We start from the raw sequence: 18,337 nt of genomic DNA, 5'->3' as shown, positions 1-18,337 counted from the left end.
AGTCAATGTTTAGTCAAAATACTTTTATCAGATCTACTAACCTGATCTGAATCATTGACCGTGATCTTGAATCCGCGTAGGATCTCCCCTGCAGGAGGGTGCTCGTACATGGTGACCTCAAACTTGCTCTGTGGTCCGTTCTCGCCATAAAAAGTAGGCGGGTGGTTGTTAAGGTCCACCACTCGGATCGTCACCATGGCGATGTCATAGTCCAACAAGTGATCGTTGGCTCCCACCTCTGATGCCTTTGTTTGAGCATTATAGGGGTCAACACATGCTATGTGGAAATCACTGTTAAAGCTACAAGAACTACCTTGACTTCGACTTCGTAGAGTTCATTTTTCAGTAGGGAGGGATGCGTTGTCAAGGTGATGCAACCACTTGTGCTGTTGATGTCGAAAACACCGTCACTTCCTGAAACAGATATGCAAGTACTATTTATTATAAGCGTCATCTCAGTGCATGATCATTTCTGGCCGATCTTACCATCGATGATTGAGTAATAAATGGGGTTAGGAATGCCTTGGTCCCCATCTCTGGCATATACAGTAAATATTTCAGAGCCCTGGTTGATATAGAAAGATCAAACTTCTGCATTATTATTGTTTGACTTGTCATTATGGAATGTGTGGAAGAGTGGAGGTTCAACTTACAGGAACGGAGACTTCGTATATGTAGCCGAAGTAAGGCGTTCCTATGAAGAATGGCGGCATGTCTTGGGCATCAAGGATGTTGACTGTTATGGTGGCCGTGGAGGTCAAAACCTGATGTTTGCCTTTATATTTCCCTCCGCCGTCCTAAAAGAAACACAAATAGTCAAGAGAGTGGAGTCTGGATTGCGGAATTTAATCAAGATTATTTTTAAAGATTCTTCTTAAGGCCAATTTCGAATAAGTCAGAGGTAGTTGATTACAAAGTGAATTCAGCAGTTAGTAGGGATTAGAGATGCGCGGTTTGCAGTGTCATCCGCGGAGTCCGCGGGTAAACCGCGGGTCGGGCGGTTGACATGACGAAAAAATAGATTTTAATTGGATTCGGGCGGGTGGCGGTTGAACCATCCGGAAATATTTTATATGCATGGTTCTGGGATCGGTATCCTTTGCCATTCAAAGAGTCATTTAAGACCTGTGTCATAAAGCGAAGAAGTCAATAGGAGTCGCTATTATTCTCTTGAATGACTGCCGGCAGTCACCCAGATATTAAATATTAGTGCGTGCTATGAAGCCATTGGCTTTGTCGCCTTCTACATCATACACGATCTGCTTGTCAGTCCAGCATCATGATGTGTGTGGCTTCCGCGGCAACACGCACACGACTGCAAGGCATACAGGGTGACACAGAGTACACTAATGGTTGTGATATAAACAATTTTAACACTCTTAGTAATATGCCCCACGCTTTGAAGCCACACCAATTAAGAACGACAAACACATTTCGGGAGAACATCCTCACAGTAACACAACATAAACGCAACACAACAAATACCCATAATCCTTTGTATTCATGACACTTCCTGACTATTTTATACACCCCAAATCCACCCCCGTGCGTCGGTAAGGTGGGCGGGGTTGGGGGTGCGGGGGTGTAAAATATATTCAGGATTTGTCATGAATACAAAGGATTATGGGTATTAGTTGTGTTGCGTTTATGTTGTGTTACTGTTGTGTGGCTTCATAGCGTGGCGCATATTAGTAAGTGTTAAAGTTGTTTATATCACAACCATCAGTGTACTCTGTATCACCCAGTATGCCTTTCAATCTCATACGTGTGATTGCAGAAGCTGCACACAACATGTTGCTGGACCAACAATCGGTTCATACATGTTGTTGAAGGTGTCAAAGGCAATGGCTTCACAGCACGCCCATATTCTTGTCATCAGGATGAACGCTTTTGAATAGTTGCGAGAATGTTAGCGGCTCCAATTGACTACATTGCTCTGTGAAACAGGTTTAAATAGTTCTATGAGTGGGAAAGGTGGCCAACCTCTGATGTAATTCAGCGGGCGGGTACGGTTCGGGTGGATGACGATTTTGGTGATGCGGATGATATAATTGCCTATCCGCACAATTTGATACACATCTCGATGAATGGGTTACAATGATTTTTAAAAGAAAATATATATTTATAGAAAAGAACAATTAGATGCAATTTGATTAGTGTATGAACGATTTGATACAATTCGATTTAGTGTATGAACAATTCAATAAGATTCAATACGGTGTATGAACAATTTCATTCTATGGTTAACATTTGTTGATGGACATTTGTTTTTACACCACAAAAGAACAAAATGATTCCTTCTTGTGCAAATACGCTCCTCCTCGTATTTGAGAATAAATGGTTAGGACCTCAACACCAAGCAGTCCGATTAGATCTGTCCAAGCTATGTCTATGAGCATGAACTGATTAAAATTGCTCGGACGAGAGGCCGATATTCTAAAACAACTGATCAGTTCAATGCCATTGAAATAACCATATGGGCACATTCATATTCAAATATAAAGAAAAAGCACATTCTATAAAAGTGAAAGCTTTCCGGTATTTTTCAAATTTTTCAAACACAACATCTGTGTGAAATAAAGTAAAAAGGCAAGCACATTTCACATGTCCAATATATTTATTTTCCACGAGTTAAACTCAAGTCAGTGTCGCCACAGACGCCTATAGGTTGCCTGGGGGGTGGGACTTCCGGTACAAAGATGGGAAGTGACGTGTGTTGTCGAGTTGAAAGGGGAAAGGAAGGTTGCTGTAAAAGAAAGCAAGACACGGAGGTTGAGCCCTTTGTACGAGATCATTGCTTTTTGGGGACTAAAGAAAGACAAACTGAGAATCTGTCCGAGCCACCATTACTTGGGATGGTACAATATTGACGGATAGTGCAGGACGGAGACGGTCTGTGGTGTTGACGTTACGTATCTTGTGGGTAATTATTTGGCGGACAACCGAGACTCTCGCGTTGTTTTAAAGATAAACTGTCGACTGAATACTAGTCTTGCGCGACACCCGGACCGTGTATCTACGTCTATTCAATTTGCTTGACACTTTACACAAACATCCCAGGCTCTAGTGTCGTTTTAAAGACAAAAAACGTCAACTGATTTCTAGTTTTGCATGACAAAAAACGTCAACTGATTTCTAGTTTGGCACGATAACCGGTTTATGTGGTTGCACTTGATTAACCTAAAGATTCACAATTTAACCTTATCGATTGAAGGGGCTGTAACCGGCAAAGTGGAACTGGAACTAGATATTTGGTCGCATCGGTTTGTTGTTAACATCCCTAGCAGTTGGTACAGTAAATGTCAACTGATTTCTAGTTTGGCACGATAACCGGTTTATGTGGTTGCACTTGATTAACCTAAAGATTCACAACTGAACCTTACCGATTGAGGGGGCTGTAACCGGCAAAGTGGAACTGTAACTAGATATTCGGTCGCATCGGTCTGTTGTTAACATCCCTAGCAGTTAGTACAGTAACGATTGACAAAACCTGTCCTTAGTTGATTACAAAAATGCAATGTTACTATATTTGATTAATTGTAGAGTGTATTAATCTAAAACCTTCGATTCTATGTAGGCAGAGCAACAGTGATCTCTCACCTTGGCGACCACTGTCACAAAATGCGTAGGCGTGGTCTCATAGTCTAGCGTGGTTCCAGGTTTCACCCTCAGGATGCCACTGTTGCCGTCGATGGTGAACTTGGCGTTTGGCGACGGCTGACAAAGGAAACAGGCTCAGAAATGGTTCAAGTCTGTTTACTTTCCCTTCAGCTTTGAAAATTTGTCCCTCACATTGTTGGCTGCTGGACTCAAGCAAACATAAGCCATCATTAAGCGTTCCATACGGTGCTCAAATGTAATTACATTTTTTAATCCATTTTCCAACTGCTCATTTGAGGTTAATCCTTTTCTCTCGCACACGCTATTCAATCGCTCAAATGTCCTTTATTTGGTTCCAAGCCACATGACCCCTCTCCTAGATGTTAGCTCAACCATGAGATATTTTGCAAACTCATACAGCAAGGAAGTTTATGCTCATGCAAATAAAAGCATGATAACCCTCGTCCCAGGGATCATTTATACAACCCAATGCATCTATCATCACAACCAGACTTGCGCACTACTGAGTATTTCTAACTGTATCATGAATGACATCCTACTTGACATACCGTAAGTCATTAACTTATTTCTAAAGCCAACCAAGAGTTTTCCAGCAGAAAAATTTAGCCCCTTACATGTCTTAAATAATAAATGAGTTGAATATCAGGCATTGTTGGTACTGGTTGGACTGCAGGACCCACCGTCACCCTTTAATTACAAGTAGCAACCCGAAAAGTTATTCACTACACACAAAGTGAAATGTTTTAAGAATGTGTTTGTCATGATCCGCTGCCCGGATCATCACATATTCTAGTTTTGTTCCGTTTTTGTGTCATACTCTGTTTATGTTTGACTTACTTAGTTCCTGTTTGTTCTGTCACCATGGTCTCACATTAGTTCCACCTGCTACTCGCCGTTTACGCACACCTGTTTCTCTTGATTACTCTCCTTATTTAAGCCAACCCTTTTTGTTCATTCTTTCTCATATCCTAATGTGCTTTCACGCAAAAAGTGACGACTGCTATTTGTATGTATTTACTCGCTAGCTTTCGCGCTACGCTTAGTTTATCCCTAGCTCTCATGCTAGTAGTTTTTGTTTTGCCTTTTGTGCCCTTGTGCCAGTTTTTCTATTTCCTTGTCTGTTTTTATTAGTTAGTATATCTTCATTTCTTACCATACGCTGTGTTTTTGCCCGACCGCATCCACGGAAGAACGAATCCGGCATTACCATGCCCAGCAAATGTTAGTATTTCTAAATTTCTCAGTAATATTCGTGGTTTGCGGCGAATAAAAACTCAAATTTTAGTACTCCATATATTTGTTTTACATGTCTGAAAGTTCTAGGCTTTTAATTGGTGTTTTCGTCTTAATTAAACGCCTGAATTAAAAAAAAACATATGCATGATGTTGAAATTTATTGTGATACGCAGCGGATCATGTCACAATCTGGTTTTGGTTCCGTTTTGTATCACATCGTGTTAATGTTTGTCTTCCTTGGTTCCTGGCGGCACTTCCTGTTTGTTTACGTTGCCATAGCCACGCATTAGTGTCACCTGCATCTTGTTTTTTACGCGCACCTGCCTCGTGATTATCACTTATTTAAGCCTGCCCTTTCTGTTCATTCGACCTCGCATTCTGGTTTCTGTTCCATGCAACAGGTGACGACGCTGATTCCCGATTGTGGTAAAGAGCTGTTTTGTACTTGTTAGCTTCCACGCTATTCCTTTGTTTGTTCCCTAGCTCACATGCTAGCAATTTTAGTTCCTTCTAGCTCCCATGCTGGTTCTGTTTGTTTTGTTTTTAGTGCCTTGTGCAAGTTTTTCTGTTCTTAGTCTGTTTTGTTAGTGTAAATACATTTTCATTTCCTACCTACACGCTGTGTCCATATCCGACTGCATCCTTGAGAGAAGAAACCCGCACCACGATGCCAGCTAACCGTCACAACGTGAGTAAAAATGACTCGCAAAACGAGTGGCAATCAGTTTTTTATCTTTAACTCAAACGACTAGATTAATTCGCAAAAATTATGTTTCTAATAGGAAAAGAGCCACGGCCCACAAAGAACAGGTCCCTTTAGTGGTTTTCAACGAGTTTGGCTGTGGTATCCAAGTTGCCGAAATCTTTTAAATGACCATATTTTTCAAACCATAGGTCGCACCGGATCATAAGGCGCACTGTTAGGGCTGGGTGGTACACCAACATTATACTTAATACCAGAATATTTTAGAAAGATATATATATTTGAAACAATACCGCCATACTGGTATATTTTGATTTGCTTTTGTCACGGCCGTTTGCATTGCCACTGGCTCAACACCGCCCCCTTGCGTGTTTACATCGGCTTCTCTGAAGCACAATGACACAACACAACAAACTTTTCAAAATAATATGGCGGCTTCTCAACTCCCGAGTAATGCAAGGGTTTGGTCACCGACTGCATTTGGCTAATGAGTTTATTTAAACATACACCAATTTGCTTGAGAACATATACCTCTCCTTGTAGCAATTTTATAACTAATCTCATCTGTTTATGTTGTTCAGTTCTGTTAGCGACTTAGCACAGCAGCTAACGAATGCTCCTCTATGCTGCTCGCTGGGTGTGTCAAATGTTTAGCTACTCCTCGATTTGAAATTGGCTCTCCCCGTGGCCCAGGCAGACTAACGTAGTATAGCGACAAGCGGCTGAAGAGCAGTTTCAAACCGAACAGCCAGCGGCCTTTACCCCAGTGAGCGAGTAGAAGCTGCATCTATCCCGAACACAAGCATGAGGCTGTAAACCTAACACTAATGAACAAAATTAACAAAAACTGCTATGACATAGTAACTGCTAACTAATATATAAAACTATTGTATTACATTATAAGAATAAGCGACATGTTACGTTCCGATATACAACAATAATAATCGGCGTAATCTCAACTTTGCTTATCCAGCCGTGAAATACACAGGCAACCTTAAGCACTTTGCACGTTTTGTTTAGTATACCGGTATTAATTATATATAGCCAGTTGGCCTAAAAATACCGATATATCAGTTTTGGTTTCTATTGCCTAGCTCTACGCACTGTCTATGAATGGGTCTATTAGTGTCTAATTCATAACAACAGGCGCACAGAATTATAAGGCGTCTTAAAGGGGTCATATTTTTAGTTTTTTCTAGATTTAAAACACTTCCTTGTGAAATGTAATGGTGGTTCTTTGGTCAATATGTTCCATACAATATGTCTGACTATCTCTTCAGGATGCACCATTTTGTGAGCGGTCCTTATTACGTGGCTCTACTTCAACAGCGTCTTCTCACCGTCATCTGTGTTGTAGCTTTTAGCCCTTCCAGATGGAGTCTACTGACAGATTATGTTTGCTACTTTATATTAGGAATGGCAACAGTGGAGGATGAGTGCCCCACAAGAAGAGAGAGAAAACAAAGGAGCTTATTGGCCACGGCACGGACTACAATGGTGAACGCACGCAAGTTTTCGGGATTTATGCAAATCCATAATACACAACAGGTACTGTCACGCCAAATTTCTTCGCCCCTACAAAAACCTCCCCCCCCCATTTACTTCCGGGGTCATGATTAATACAGACGTTTTGTTAACGCTATATTATAAAAATATAACGCTATATTATAAAAATACAGACGTTTTGTTAACGCTATATTATAAAAAAAATTTAAAAACAATTTACAAACACAAGCTATGGGATGACGCATTTACTTCCAGGGTCACGTTTCCTCTTATGTCATCCCACAGTTGTGTTTGTAAATTGTTTTTTAATTTTTTTTAGAATATAGCGTTAACAAAACGTCTGTATTTTTATAATATAGCGTTATATTTTTATAATATGGCGTTAACAAAACGTCTGTATTAATCATGACCCCGGAAGTAAATGGGGGGGTTGTAGGGAGAAGAAATTTGGCGTGACAGTACCAATAAGTAAAAAAAAGTTAATTTTACATAATATTGCGAAACAAAACGGCAGATAGTATGTCTCCAAATAGGTGTTATTTTGGGGTCCTTACACACACACCATAATAATACCCGTATGTTGACGCACAGTACGTCTGACTACATTAACCGTAATTCTCCGACAATCCGTCATGCAGTGTAGCTTCACAGTTTACCAAAGTTGTACTATAACATTTTTGACAGATTTTTGAGCGCCGTGTGTAATGTTCTACATTCTCAATGAAACAGCAACATTTTGGTGTTTCTTGCTTACCATTACTTGCGTCATTTATTGAACAGGCGTCAATCTGCAGTCGACATGTATCTCTTGTGTGTGACCGCCATCTACTGGTAACACTTATCAATACATCGTGCACCAAATAAAATTGTTTCAAGGTCGCTCAGCACAACTAGAATTAATACACACAGTCATAGGGGCACCAAGTTATACTGTTAGGTGCACTGGCGATTTTTGAGAAATTTTAAGGATTTTAAATGCGCTCTGAGGTCCGAAAAATATGGTAAAATTGTCAAATATCAATGAATTGTCTTGTTGCGTGGACGAAATGACCACCAATAATCTTTCAAGTCTAAAAATTAAGTATTATTGAAGATTGAATATGACATTTGTTCTTAACATTTTTCATCCACAAACTAAATTATTTTAACAAAATAACTTCTATTCTGCTCCTAGAAATGTTTGGTCTTTGCTTGTTACTCAACAGACGGATAACAGGTTCTCAATAAAGGCTGCAGTTGACTTCTATATGAGAGCTTTTACGTTATAGGCCTTTGACAAAATTAATTTAAACAAATACGCTCCCTCGATGTTAATTTACATTAAAAATCCCATAAATGCATTAGCAATTAAGTTAGCATCAGCAATATTACAATGCACGTGTCTAACATCTTCAAATTCGACAACTGAATAGACCATTGGTTCTCAACATTTTTTCAGTGATGTACGCCCTGTGAACATTTTTTTAATTCAAGTACGCCCTAATCAGAGCAAAGCATTTTTGGTTGAAAAAAAGAGATAAAGAAGTAAAATACAGCACTATGTCATCAGTTTCTGATTTATTAAATTGTATAATAGTGCAATATATTGCTCATTTGTAGTGGTCTTTCTTTAACTATTTGGAAAAAAATATGTAAAAATAACTAAGAACTTGTTGAAAAATAAACAAGTCATTCAATTATGAATAAAGATTTCTACACGTAGAAGTAATCATCAACTTAAAGTGTCCTCTTTGGGGATTGTAATAGAGATCCATTTGGATTCATGAACTTAATTCTAAACATTTCTTCACAAAAAAAAGAAATCTTCAACATCAATATTTACGGAACATGTCCACAAAAAAATCTAGCTGTCAACACTGAATATTGCATTGTTGCATTTCTTTTCACAGTTTATGAACTTACATTCATATTTTGTTGAAGTATTATTCAAAAAATATATTTATAAAGGATTTTTGAATTGTTGCTATTTTTTGAATATTTAAAAAAAATCTCCCGTACCCATTGGCATACCTTCAATTACCCCCAGGGGTACGCGTACCCCCATTTGAGAACCACTGCAATAGACAATTAAAATATACCTTGCACTTAAACAGCTAATACATAAGAAGCATAACATACATAAAAGCAAACACTAAGGCAGGACTGGAAAATTCAGTCTCAAAAGCAGTAAACTAAGAAACTTTGTTAGGGTTTAAATAGCATAACAGAGCGTCGTCGCCACCTTAAGAAGTTTTAATAGGCAACACCGTGCCAGATTAAAAAAAAAAATTAAAATCCAAAATAAAAGGACAAGATTGGTTCTGTTTTTCACCAAGGCAAATAATTGTGACTCACTGAAAACAGTTGTGACCCACCAAATACGAATCACTCATCTAGACCAGTGTTTTTCAACCAGGCATTGTCACTAGTGTGCTGTGAGATACAGTCTGGTGTGCCTTGGGAGATTATGTAATTTCACCTATTTGGGTTAAAAATATTTTTCGCAAACCAGTAATTATAGTCTGTAAATGATGTATTGTTGTTGAGTGTCGGTGCTGTCGAGAGCTCGGCAGAGTAACCGTGTAATATTCTTCTATATCAGTAGGTAGCAGCCGGTAGCTAATTGCTTTGTAGATGTCGGAAACAACAGGCGTGAAGGTAAAAAGGTGTCTTATGCTCAAACCAAAAATAGACAAAAGATGAGTGCCCCTAGGAAAAGGCATTAAAGCTTAGGGAAGGCTATGCAGAACGAAACTAAAACTGAACTGTCTACAAAGTAAACAAAAACAGAATGCTGGACGACAGCAAAGACTTACTGTGGAGCAAAGACGGCGTCCACAATGTACATCCGAACATGACATGACAATCAACAATGTCTCCACAAAGAAGGATAAAAACAGTTAAAATATTCTTGATTGCCAAAACAAAGTAGATGCGCAGAATATCGCTCAAAGGAAGACATGAAATTGGTACAGAAAAATACCAAAAAAAAAGACAAAAAGCCACCTAAATAGGAGCGCAAGACAAGAACTAAAGCACTACACACAGGAAAACAGCAAACAACTCAAAATAAGTCACGGCTTGATGTGACAGGTCGTGACCAACTTTGAGACAAGAGCTATGTTGATGGTTATGGTTTGAAGTCATATCCAACAATTGCGACAACGACTTTTTACTGTCAACTGAGTTTCGTTTTTTAATGATTTCTGCTGGTGGTTTCAAGGCAAAAAATGTGCCTTGGCTCAAACACTGATCTAGACAACATTCTACTGAACATGTCCCAGTCATATAGTAACTGGGATTCAAGTAAGATTCCTACAAATGAGCTCCCATATCCTTGCCAAGTTCTTGCAAACCCAACCTTTTATTTCACCATTGTTCTAGTCTTCAAACAGGAGCTCAATTGCCCATAGCTGTCTGAAACCACACAGGACCACTTTCTCTACCACATTCACGATTCTTGGAAGTGTGTATGAGATTAATCAAATCCATCCATCCTTTCTCCACACTCCTTAACCGAGAAACTGAAAGCCCAAACTCAAAAAGAACCCTTTTAGTATTTCTGACAACTGATAAAGGCGACAGAAAAAAAAAGGATCATGCTCAAATTCACCATTTTGTTCTGCAAACTGGAGCAGCCTTGGATTCTATTAATTCAAATGAAAAAAGCAGCTTAAAACGTCACGAGGGCCGCATCCTCTGCATAACATTAAAAGATTGAGGTTCACCTGGAGGTAATAGGAGATGCTGCCTCCTGAACCCATGTCTTTATCCAGCGCCCGGACTCTGTAGACGCTGCTCCCTGCCAAGGCATCCTAAAAAGAACATATCCCAGACCATCGAGGGGTTTTCTTTTCCAAAATTGGGTTTGTGTCAATGCCAGTAGGCTCTGCCGTACCTCTGGGATATTAACAATAAAAGGCAGGTTCTGGAATTCAGGAGTTTCATCGTTGGTGTCAGTGACAAACACTCTAGCTGTTTCAACCACCTGGAAACACAACAAAGGGCTCAATTTTAGCCTACGGCTTGTTTGTAACTACTGTAAAAATAAAGCTGATCCATTGTTAATTAAATATGTCATTAGACGCTACACCGGGGGTCAGCAATGCGGTGCCCGTAAGGACCAGATGAGTCGCCCGCTGGCCTGTTCTAAAAATAGCTCAAATAGCAGCACTTACCAGTGAGCTGCCTCCAATTTTTAAATTTTATTTATTTACTAGCAAGCTGGTCTCACTTTGCTCGACATTTTTAATTCTAAGAGAGACAAAACTCAAATAGAATTTGAAAATCCAAGAAAATATTTTAAAGACTTGGTCTTCACTTGTTTGAATAAATTAATATTTTTTTTTACTTTGCTTCTTATAACTTTCAGAAGGAAAATTTTGGAGAAAAAAATACAACCTTAAAAATGATTTTAGGATTTTTAAACACATATACCTTTTTACCTTTTAAATTCCTTTCTCTTCTTTCCTGAAAATTAAACTAAATGTTCAAGTATTTTTTATTTTTATTATTGTAATAAATAATAAACACATTATAGATGAATTCTTCATTTTAGCTTCTGTTTTTTCGACGAAGAATATTTGTGAAATATTTCTTCAAATTTATTATGATTAAAATTCAAAAAAAATATTCTGGCAAATCTAGAAAATCTGTGGAATCAAATTTAAATCTTATTTGAAAGTCTTTTTGAATTTCTTTTAAAAATTTTGTTCTGGAAAATCTATAAGAAATAATGATTTGACTTTGTTTGAAATATAGCTTGGTCCAATTTGTTATATATTCTAACAAAGTGCAGATTGGATTTTAACCTATTTAAAACATGTCATCAAACTTCTAAAATTAATCTTAATCAGGAAAAATTACTAACGATGTTCCATAAATTCTTTTTTTAATTTTTTCAAAAAGATTCGAATTAGTTAGTTTTTCCTCTTCATTTTTCTCGGTTGAATTTTGAATTTTAAAGAGTCGAAATTGAAGATAAACTATGTTTCAAAATTGAATTTTCATTTTTTCCGTGTTTTTTCCTCTTTTAAACCGTTCAATTAAGTGTTTTTTTCATCATTTATTCTTTACAAAAAACCTGCCGTAAAAGAAAAAAAAATGTACGACGGAATGACAGACAGAAATACCCATTTTTTTAATATATATATATTTATTTATTAAAGGTAAACTGAGCAAATTGGCTATTTCTGGCAATTTATTTAAGTGTGCATCAATTTATTTAAGTGTGCATCAAACTGGTACCCAAGAAGTAGCTCTTTGTTCCAAAAAGGTTGGTGACCCCTGCTCTACACCAATTTTCCGTGTCACCATCCATCCATCCATTTTCTACCGCTTATTCCCTTTTTGGGGTCGCAATAAACACAAATATACTGTTGGTGCTTTTATTGTAGCTTAGCATATATCAATAATGATAATAATGGACATTGTGAACTGAGGACTCATCATTTAAGTTAAAGTTAAAGTACCAATGATTGTCAATCACACACACACACAATAGGTGTGGTGAAATTTGTCCTCTGCATGTGACCCATCCCCTTGTTCACCCCCTGGGAGGTGAGGGGAGCAGTGGGCAGCAGCGGTGGCCACGCCCGGGAATCATTTTTGGTGTTTTAACCCCCAATTCCGACCTTTGATGCTGAGTGCCAAGCAGGAATGTAATGGGTAATTTTTATAGTCTTTGGTATGACTCGGCCGGGGTTTGAACTCACAACCTACCGATCTCAGGGCGGACACTCTAACTACTAGGCCACTGAGTAGGTTATTTAATCCACATTCACACATTATTGACCTACATTGGATTGGTTTTAGCATCTTTAATGCACAAAGGGCCTCATTTACTAAAGGGTTGCGTGTACTAAAACGTGCAAACTTAATAGCACACGCAAAGATGGTCTACTTAATGTGTGCAAAGTGGATTGCGACCTGTCAGGTGATCAGAATAAGGCGTGAAATCTATTTTGCATCTCCGTGTTCATTAATATGCAGAATATATGCCCACAATACTCGGAGGAGAAGCTGCAGCACGCGCGATGTGATTTGTTAAAACTCATCAGCGTTTTGCGGCGACTATTTAGCGTTTTATGTAGCACCTCTAACTGACACGGTTACCCACACGGCTGCAGGATCGGTGCTCATACGAGGAACAGAGAATGTGTGTGTCTGTGTTTCAACCTTTTTGCATGCTCTGTCATAAATAAATACATATTACACATATTGTCTATACAGCAACAACCTTTTCTAATTTTATAGCTGCATGCTGTGTAAGGGCCGTATTAAAACAAATTCAATTGAAGCGTTTTGGTGTCTGCTGGCGTTTTCTTAATGGCGTTTGTTTTTTCATTTAGAATATATATTATTACCTTATCCCCTATATCAATCAATGTTTATTTATATAGCCCCAAATCACAAATGTCTCAAAGGACTGCACAAATCATTACGACTACAACATCCTCGGAAGAACCCACAAAAGGGCAAGGAAAACTCACACCCAGTGGGCAGGGAGAATTCACATTCAGTGGGACGCCAGTGACAATGCTGACTATGAGAAACCTTGGAGAGGACCTCAGATGTGGGCAACCCCCCCCCCTCTATATCAGGTGTCACCAACCTTTTTGAAACCAAGAGCTACTTCTTGGGTACTGATTAATATGAAGGGCTACCAGTTTGATACACACTTAAATAAATTGCTAGAAATAGCCAATTTGCTCAATTTACTTTTAATAAATAAATCTCTATATATATATAAAAACAACGTTTTTTTCTGGTGTATTTTTTTTTCCTTTTACGGAAGGTTTTTTGTAGAGAATAAATGATGAAAAAAATACTTAATTGAACGGTTTAAAAGAGGAGAAAACACGAAAAAAAAATTTAAATTAAATTTTGAAACTTAGTTTATCTTCAATTTCAACTTTTTACAATTCAAAATTCAACCGAAAAAAATGAAGTGAAAAACTAGCTAATTCGAATCTTTTTGAAAAAAAAAATAATAATAATTTATGAAACATCGTTAGCAATTTTTCCTGATTAAGATTACTTTTAGAATTTTGATGACGTGTTTTAAATAGGTTAAAATCCACTTTGAAATAATATTTGAATTTGATTCTACAGATTTTCTAGATTTGCCAGAATATTTTTTTTTTATTTTAATCATAAATTTGAAGAAATATTTCACAAATATTCTTTGTCAAAAAAACAGAAGCTAAAATCCATCCATCCATCCATTTCCTACCGCTTATTCCCCTTGGGAATTGCGGTGCCTATCTCAGCTACAATCGGGCGAAAGGCAGGGTACACCCTGGACAAGTCGCCACCTCATTGCAGAGAAGCTAAAATGAAGAATTAAATTAAAATGTATTTACTATTCTTTACAATAAAAAAAAAAATACTTGAACATTAATTTAAATTGTCAGGAAAAAAGAGGAAGGAATTTAAAAGGTTTTGGTGTCTGCTGGCGTTTTCTTAATGGCGTTTGTTTTTTTCATTTAGAATATATATTATTACCTTATCCCCTATATCAGGGGTCACCAACCTTTTTGAAACCAAGAGCTACTTCTTGGGTACTGATTTATACGAAGGGCTACCAGTTTGATACACACTTAAATAAATTGCTAGAAATAGCCAATTTGCTCAATTTACTTTTAATAAATAAATCTCTATATATATAAAAAAAAAAAAAAAAAATTCTGTCTGTCATTCCATTTTTTTTCCTTTTACGGAAGTTTTTTTGTATAGAATAAATGATGAAAAAACACTTAATTGAACGGTTTAAAAGAGGAGAAAACACGAAAAAAAAAGAAAATTAAATTTTGAAACTTAGTTTATCTTCAATTTCGACTCTTTAAAATTCAAAATTCAACCGAAAAAAATTAAGAGAAAAACTAGCTAATTCGAATCTTTTTGAAAAAAAAAAAAAAAAAAAAAATTATGGAACATCGTTAGTAATTTTTCCTGATTAAGATTACTTTTAAAATTTTGATGACGTGTTTTAAATAGGTTAAAATCCACTTTGAAATAATATTTGAATTTGATTCTACAGATTTTCTAGATTTGCCAGAATATTTTTTTTAAATTTTAATCATAAATTTGAAGAAATATTTCACAAATATTCTTTGTCGAAAAAACAGAAGCTAAAATCCATCCATCCATCCATTTTCTACCGCTTATTCCCCTTGGGAATCGCTGGTGCCTATCTCAGCTACAATCGGGCGGAAGGCGGGGTACACCCTGGACAAGTCGCCACCTCATTGCAGAGAAGCTAAAATTAAGAATTAAATTAAAATGTATTTACTATTCTTTACAATAAAAAAATAAAAAATACTTGAACATTAATTTAAATTGTCAGGAAAAAAGAGGAAGGAATTTAAAAGGTAAAAAGGTATATGTGTTTAAAAATCCTAAAATCATTTTTAAGGTTGTATTTTTTCTCTAAAATTGTCTTTCTGAAAGTTATAAGAAGCAAAGTAAAAAAAAATAAACGAATTTATTTAAACAAGTGAAGACCGAGTCTTTCAAATATTTTCTTGGATTTTCAAATTCTATTTGAGTTTTGTCTCTCTTCGAATCAAAAATGTCGAGCAAAGCGAGTCCAGCTTGCTAGTAAATAAATACAATTTAAAAAAACAGAGGCAGCTCACTGGTAAGTGCTGCTATTTGAGCTATTTTTAGAACAGGCCAGCGGGCGACTCATCTGGTCCTTACGGGCTACCTGGTGACCCCTGCCCTATACGAAAAAAAAAACCTCCTTGAAGTATTCATCTTTTTTGCGTCTTGAGCACAGTCCCGTGAGCGCCTCTGCAGCGCACAAAAAAGTGGGTTTCATTGTGAATGCACCGAACTGCTCCTATAACCCACCATTAAAAAGTGGCATACGTCTGCTGCTTGTTTGATAGCAAAACACTGCAGTTAGGATGAGAGGCTCCATGGTACGCACAAAAACCTCATACAAGAAAGGCTGGACCAGTTATGAATAGCACGTGCAATGTGGGTAGATTGCACGCAACACGCCCTCTAATAGTACACACAATTTTATATACTTTTTTATTTTTTACATAGTGCTTTTTTTCTAGTGACTCAAAGCACTTTACATAGTGAACCCCAATATCTAAGTTACATTGAAACCAGTGCGGGTGGCACTGGGAGCAGGTGGGTAAAGTGTCTTGCCCAAGGACACAACGGCAGTGACTAGGATGGCGGAAGCGGGGATCGAACCTGCAACCTCCAAATTGCTGGCACGGCCGCTCTACCAACCGAGCTATACCGGTTTCAGACGCTGTTTAGCACATGCAATTTTGATCTTAGTAAATCAGGCTTCACGGTGGCAGAGGGGTTAGTGCGTCTGCCTCACAATACGAAGGTCCTGCAGTCCTGGGTTCAAATCCAGGCTCGGGATCTTTCTGTGTGGAGTTTGCATGTTCTCCCCGTGAATGCGTGGGTTCCCTCCGGGTACTCCGGCTTCCTCCCACTTCCAAAGACATGCACCTGGGGATAGGTTGATTGGCAACACTAAAGTGTGTGAATGTGAGTGTGAATGTTGTCTGTCTATCTGTGTTGGCCCTGTGATGAGGTGGCGACTTGTCCAGGGTGTACCCCGCCTTCCGCCCGATTGTAGCTGAGATAGGCGCCAGCGCCCCCCGCGACCCCAAAAGGGAATAAGCGCTAGAAAATGGATGGATACATGTATTTATATAGCGCTTTTTCTCTAGTGACTCAAAGCACTTTACATAGTGAACCCCAATATCTAAGTTACATTGAAACCAGTGTGGGTGGCACTGGGAGCAGGTGGGTAAAGTGTCTTGCCGAAGGACACAACGGCAGTGACTAGGATGGTGGAAGCGGGGATCGAACCTGCAACCTTCAAATTGCTGGCACGGCCGCTCTACCAACCGAGCTATACCGGTTTCAGACGCTGTTTAGCACATGCAATTTCGATCTTAGTAAATCAGGCCCAATATGTTATAAAAGTTCAAGTACCAATGATTGTCACACCCACACTAGTTGTGGCGAAATTATTCTCTGCATTTGACCCATCCTGGGAGGAGAGGGGAGCAGTGGGCAGCAGCAGTGGGCACGCCCGGGAATAATTTTTGGTGATTCAACCCCCAATTCCAACCCTTGATGTTTAGTGCTAAACAGGGAGGTAATGACTCCCATTTTTATAGTCTTTGGTATGACTCAAACTATTCTTCACGTTTTTTTTGTATGTCGCTCTCGCTATCTTAGAACTATTGAATGATTTATAACCACTCACTTTGTTCCGGCCGTCTGTAATGCTGACGAGCACCGAAATCTCGTGTTGTTCCTGCAAAAGTAGTTAAACTTGTTCAAATGATGGCATATTTCGAACAAAACTACTGAAAGAGTTGAGGGTCTCCTCACCTCTCTGTCCAGCTCCAGAACCAGGGTCACATTTCCCAAATTGGGCTCAACCTTAAAATACTCTTTGGAGCCCTTTTCAAACGTCAGACCGTATTGTATGGGATCTTCTTCTGGATCTGTGCCATTGAGGATGTAAATCTGCGTTCCTGTGCGGGAATCATTCGGGCAAAGATGATGTTTTTGAACTGGAAATGTTTTGATTGGCAGGTCAATTCAGAGCACATATAAGGTATTTTACCAGTGCTTAGCTTCAGTTTCAGAACCACTAGGGTAATTTTACAGTAGGCTTGATCAAAACATATTACTGGATGTTCTAATGTGACTCACCGACTGGTGTATCTTCGGAGATGCTGAACAAAGCCATGTTCCCGTTCGTACTGCTGGGTCCGTTGTCGTAAAAATACGGGGCATAGTCCGATAACCCTTTGTGAGAATCCAAATGTGAAACTAGTACAAATAACATGACATCAGTATTTTTAATGAACTTCCTTGCTGAATATAAATAATAGGGGAGAAGGACAACAGGGAGGAAAGGTGTGTGAAGTAGTCCAAGAATTCACATTTAAATACAAAGTACTGTCAGTGTAGAGAGCGGTGCACTAATGTGGTCTCTTCCCTGGAGGATTAAGCGTCTAAGAAGTCTTATCCACGCACGAAGACAAAAACAAAACAAACCTTACCCGTGCTGAAGTGGAGCAGAAGGACGAAGGTGAACGGAGACATTTGTTTCTCTTGCTTCATCCCGGAGAGGAGGCGAGGCCCGGCTGGCTCATGTGGAAGGCTTCTTTGAGGGTGGCGAGCTCTGCGAGTGTCGTGCCCTTCTCCAAGCAGCTCAGAAAGAAGGAAGAAGAAGAGGCTGAGACTCACAAGGCACTAATCCAGTGACGCATCCCTTCCCTCCGCAGTCTTCTA

The 18,337-nt window shown here is 38.6% G+C and overlaps 1 protein-coding gene across 3 annotated transcripts in view; it reads right to left on the bottom strand.

Annotated features, from left to right (window-relative positions):
• The window catches only part of LOC133557262 (cadherin-related family member 1), a 36,857-nt gene extending 18,520 nt beyond the window's left edge, over positions 1-18,337 (bottom strand). Inside the window, exons 1-11 of one of the 3 annotated variants that reach the window (XM_061907603.1) lie at positions 18,106-18,337; positions 17,753-17,872; positions 17,426-17,571; positions 17,298-17,348; positions 10,944-11,033; positions 10,774-10,860; positions 3,601-3,717; positions 654-797; positions 487-565; positions 314-414; positions 42-245 (exon numbers count right to left, since the gene is read on the bottom strand). In XM_061907603.1, coding sequence (XP_061763587.1) covers positions 42-245; positions 314-414; positions 487-565; positions 654-797; positions 3,601-3,717; positions 10,774-10,860; positions 10,944-11,033; positions 17,298-17,348; positions 17,426-17,571; positions 17,753-17,872; positions 18,106-18,166 — 1,200 coding nt within the window. In that variant the 5' untranslated portion in view covers positions 18,167-18,337. The remainder of the gene's footprint in view (positions 1-41; positions 246-313; positions 415-486; positions 566-653; positions 798-3,600; positions 3,718-10,773; positions 10,861-10,943; positions 11,034-17,297; positions 17,349-17,425; positions 17,572-17,752; positions 17,873-18,105) is intronic. The other 2 variants (XM_061907600.1, XM_061907601.1) reach the window with 2 other exon arrangements.

This window comes from Nerophis ophidion, linkage group LG08 (assembly GCF_033978795.1).
Source record: "Nerophis ophidion isolate RoL-2023_Sa linkage group LG08, RoL_Noph_v1.0, whole genome shotgun sequence".
Lineage (NCBI taxonomy): Eukaryota > Metazoa > Chordata > Actinopteri > Syngnathiformes > Syngnathidae > Nerophis > Nerophis ophidion.
Note: the sequence above shows the minus strand (reverse complement) of the source record. Positions and strands in the feature narration are given on the sequence as shown.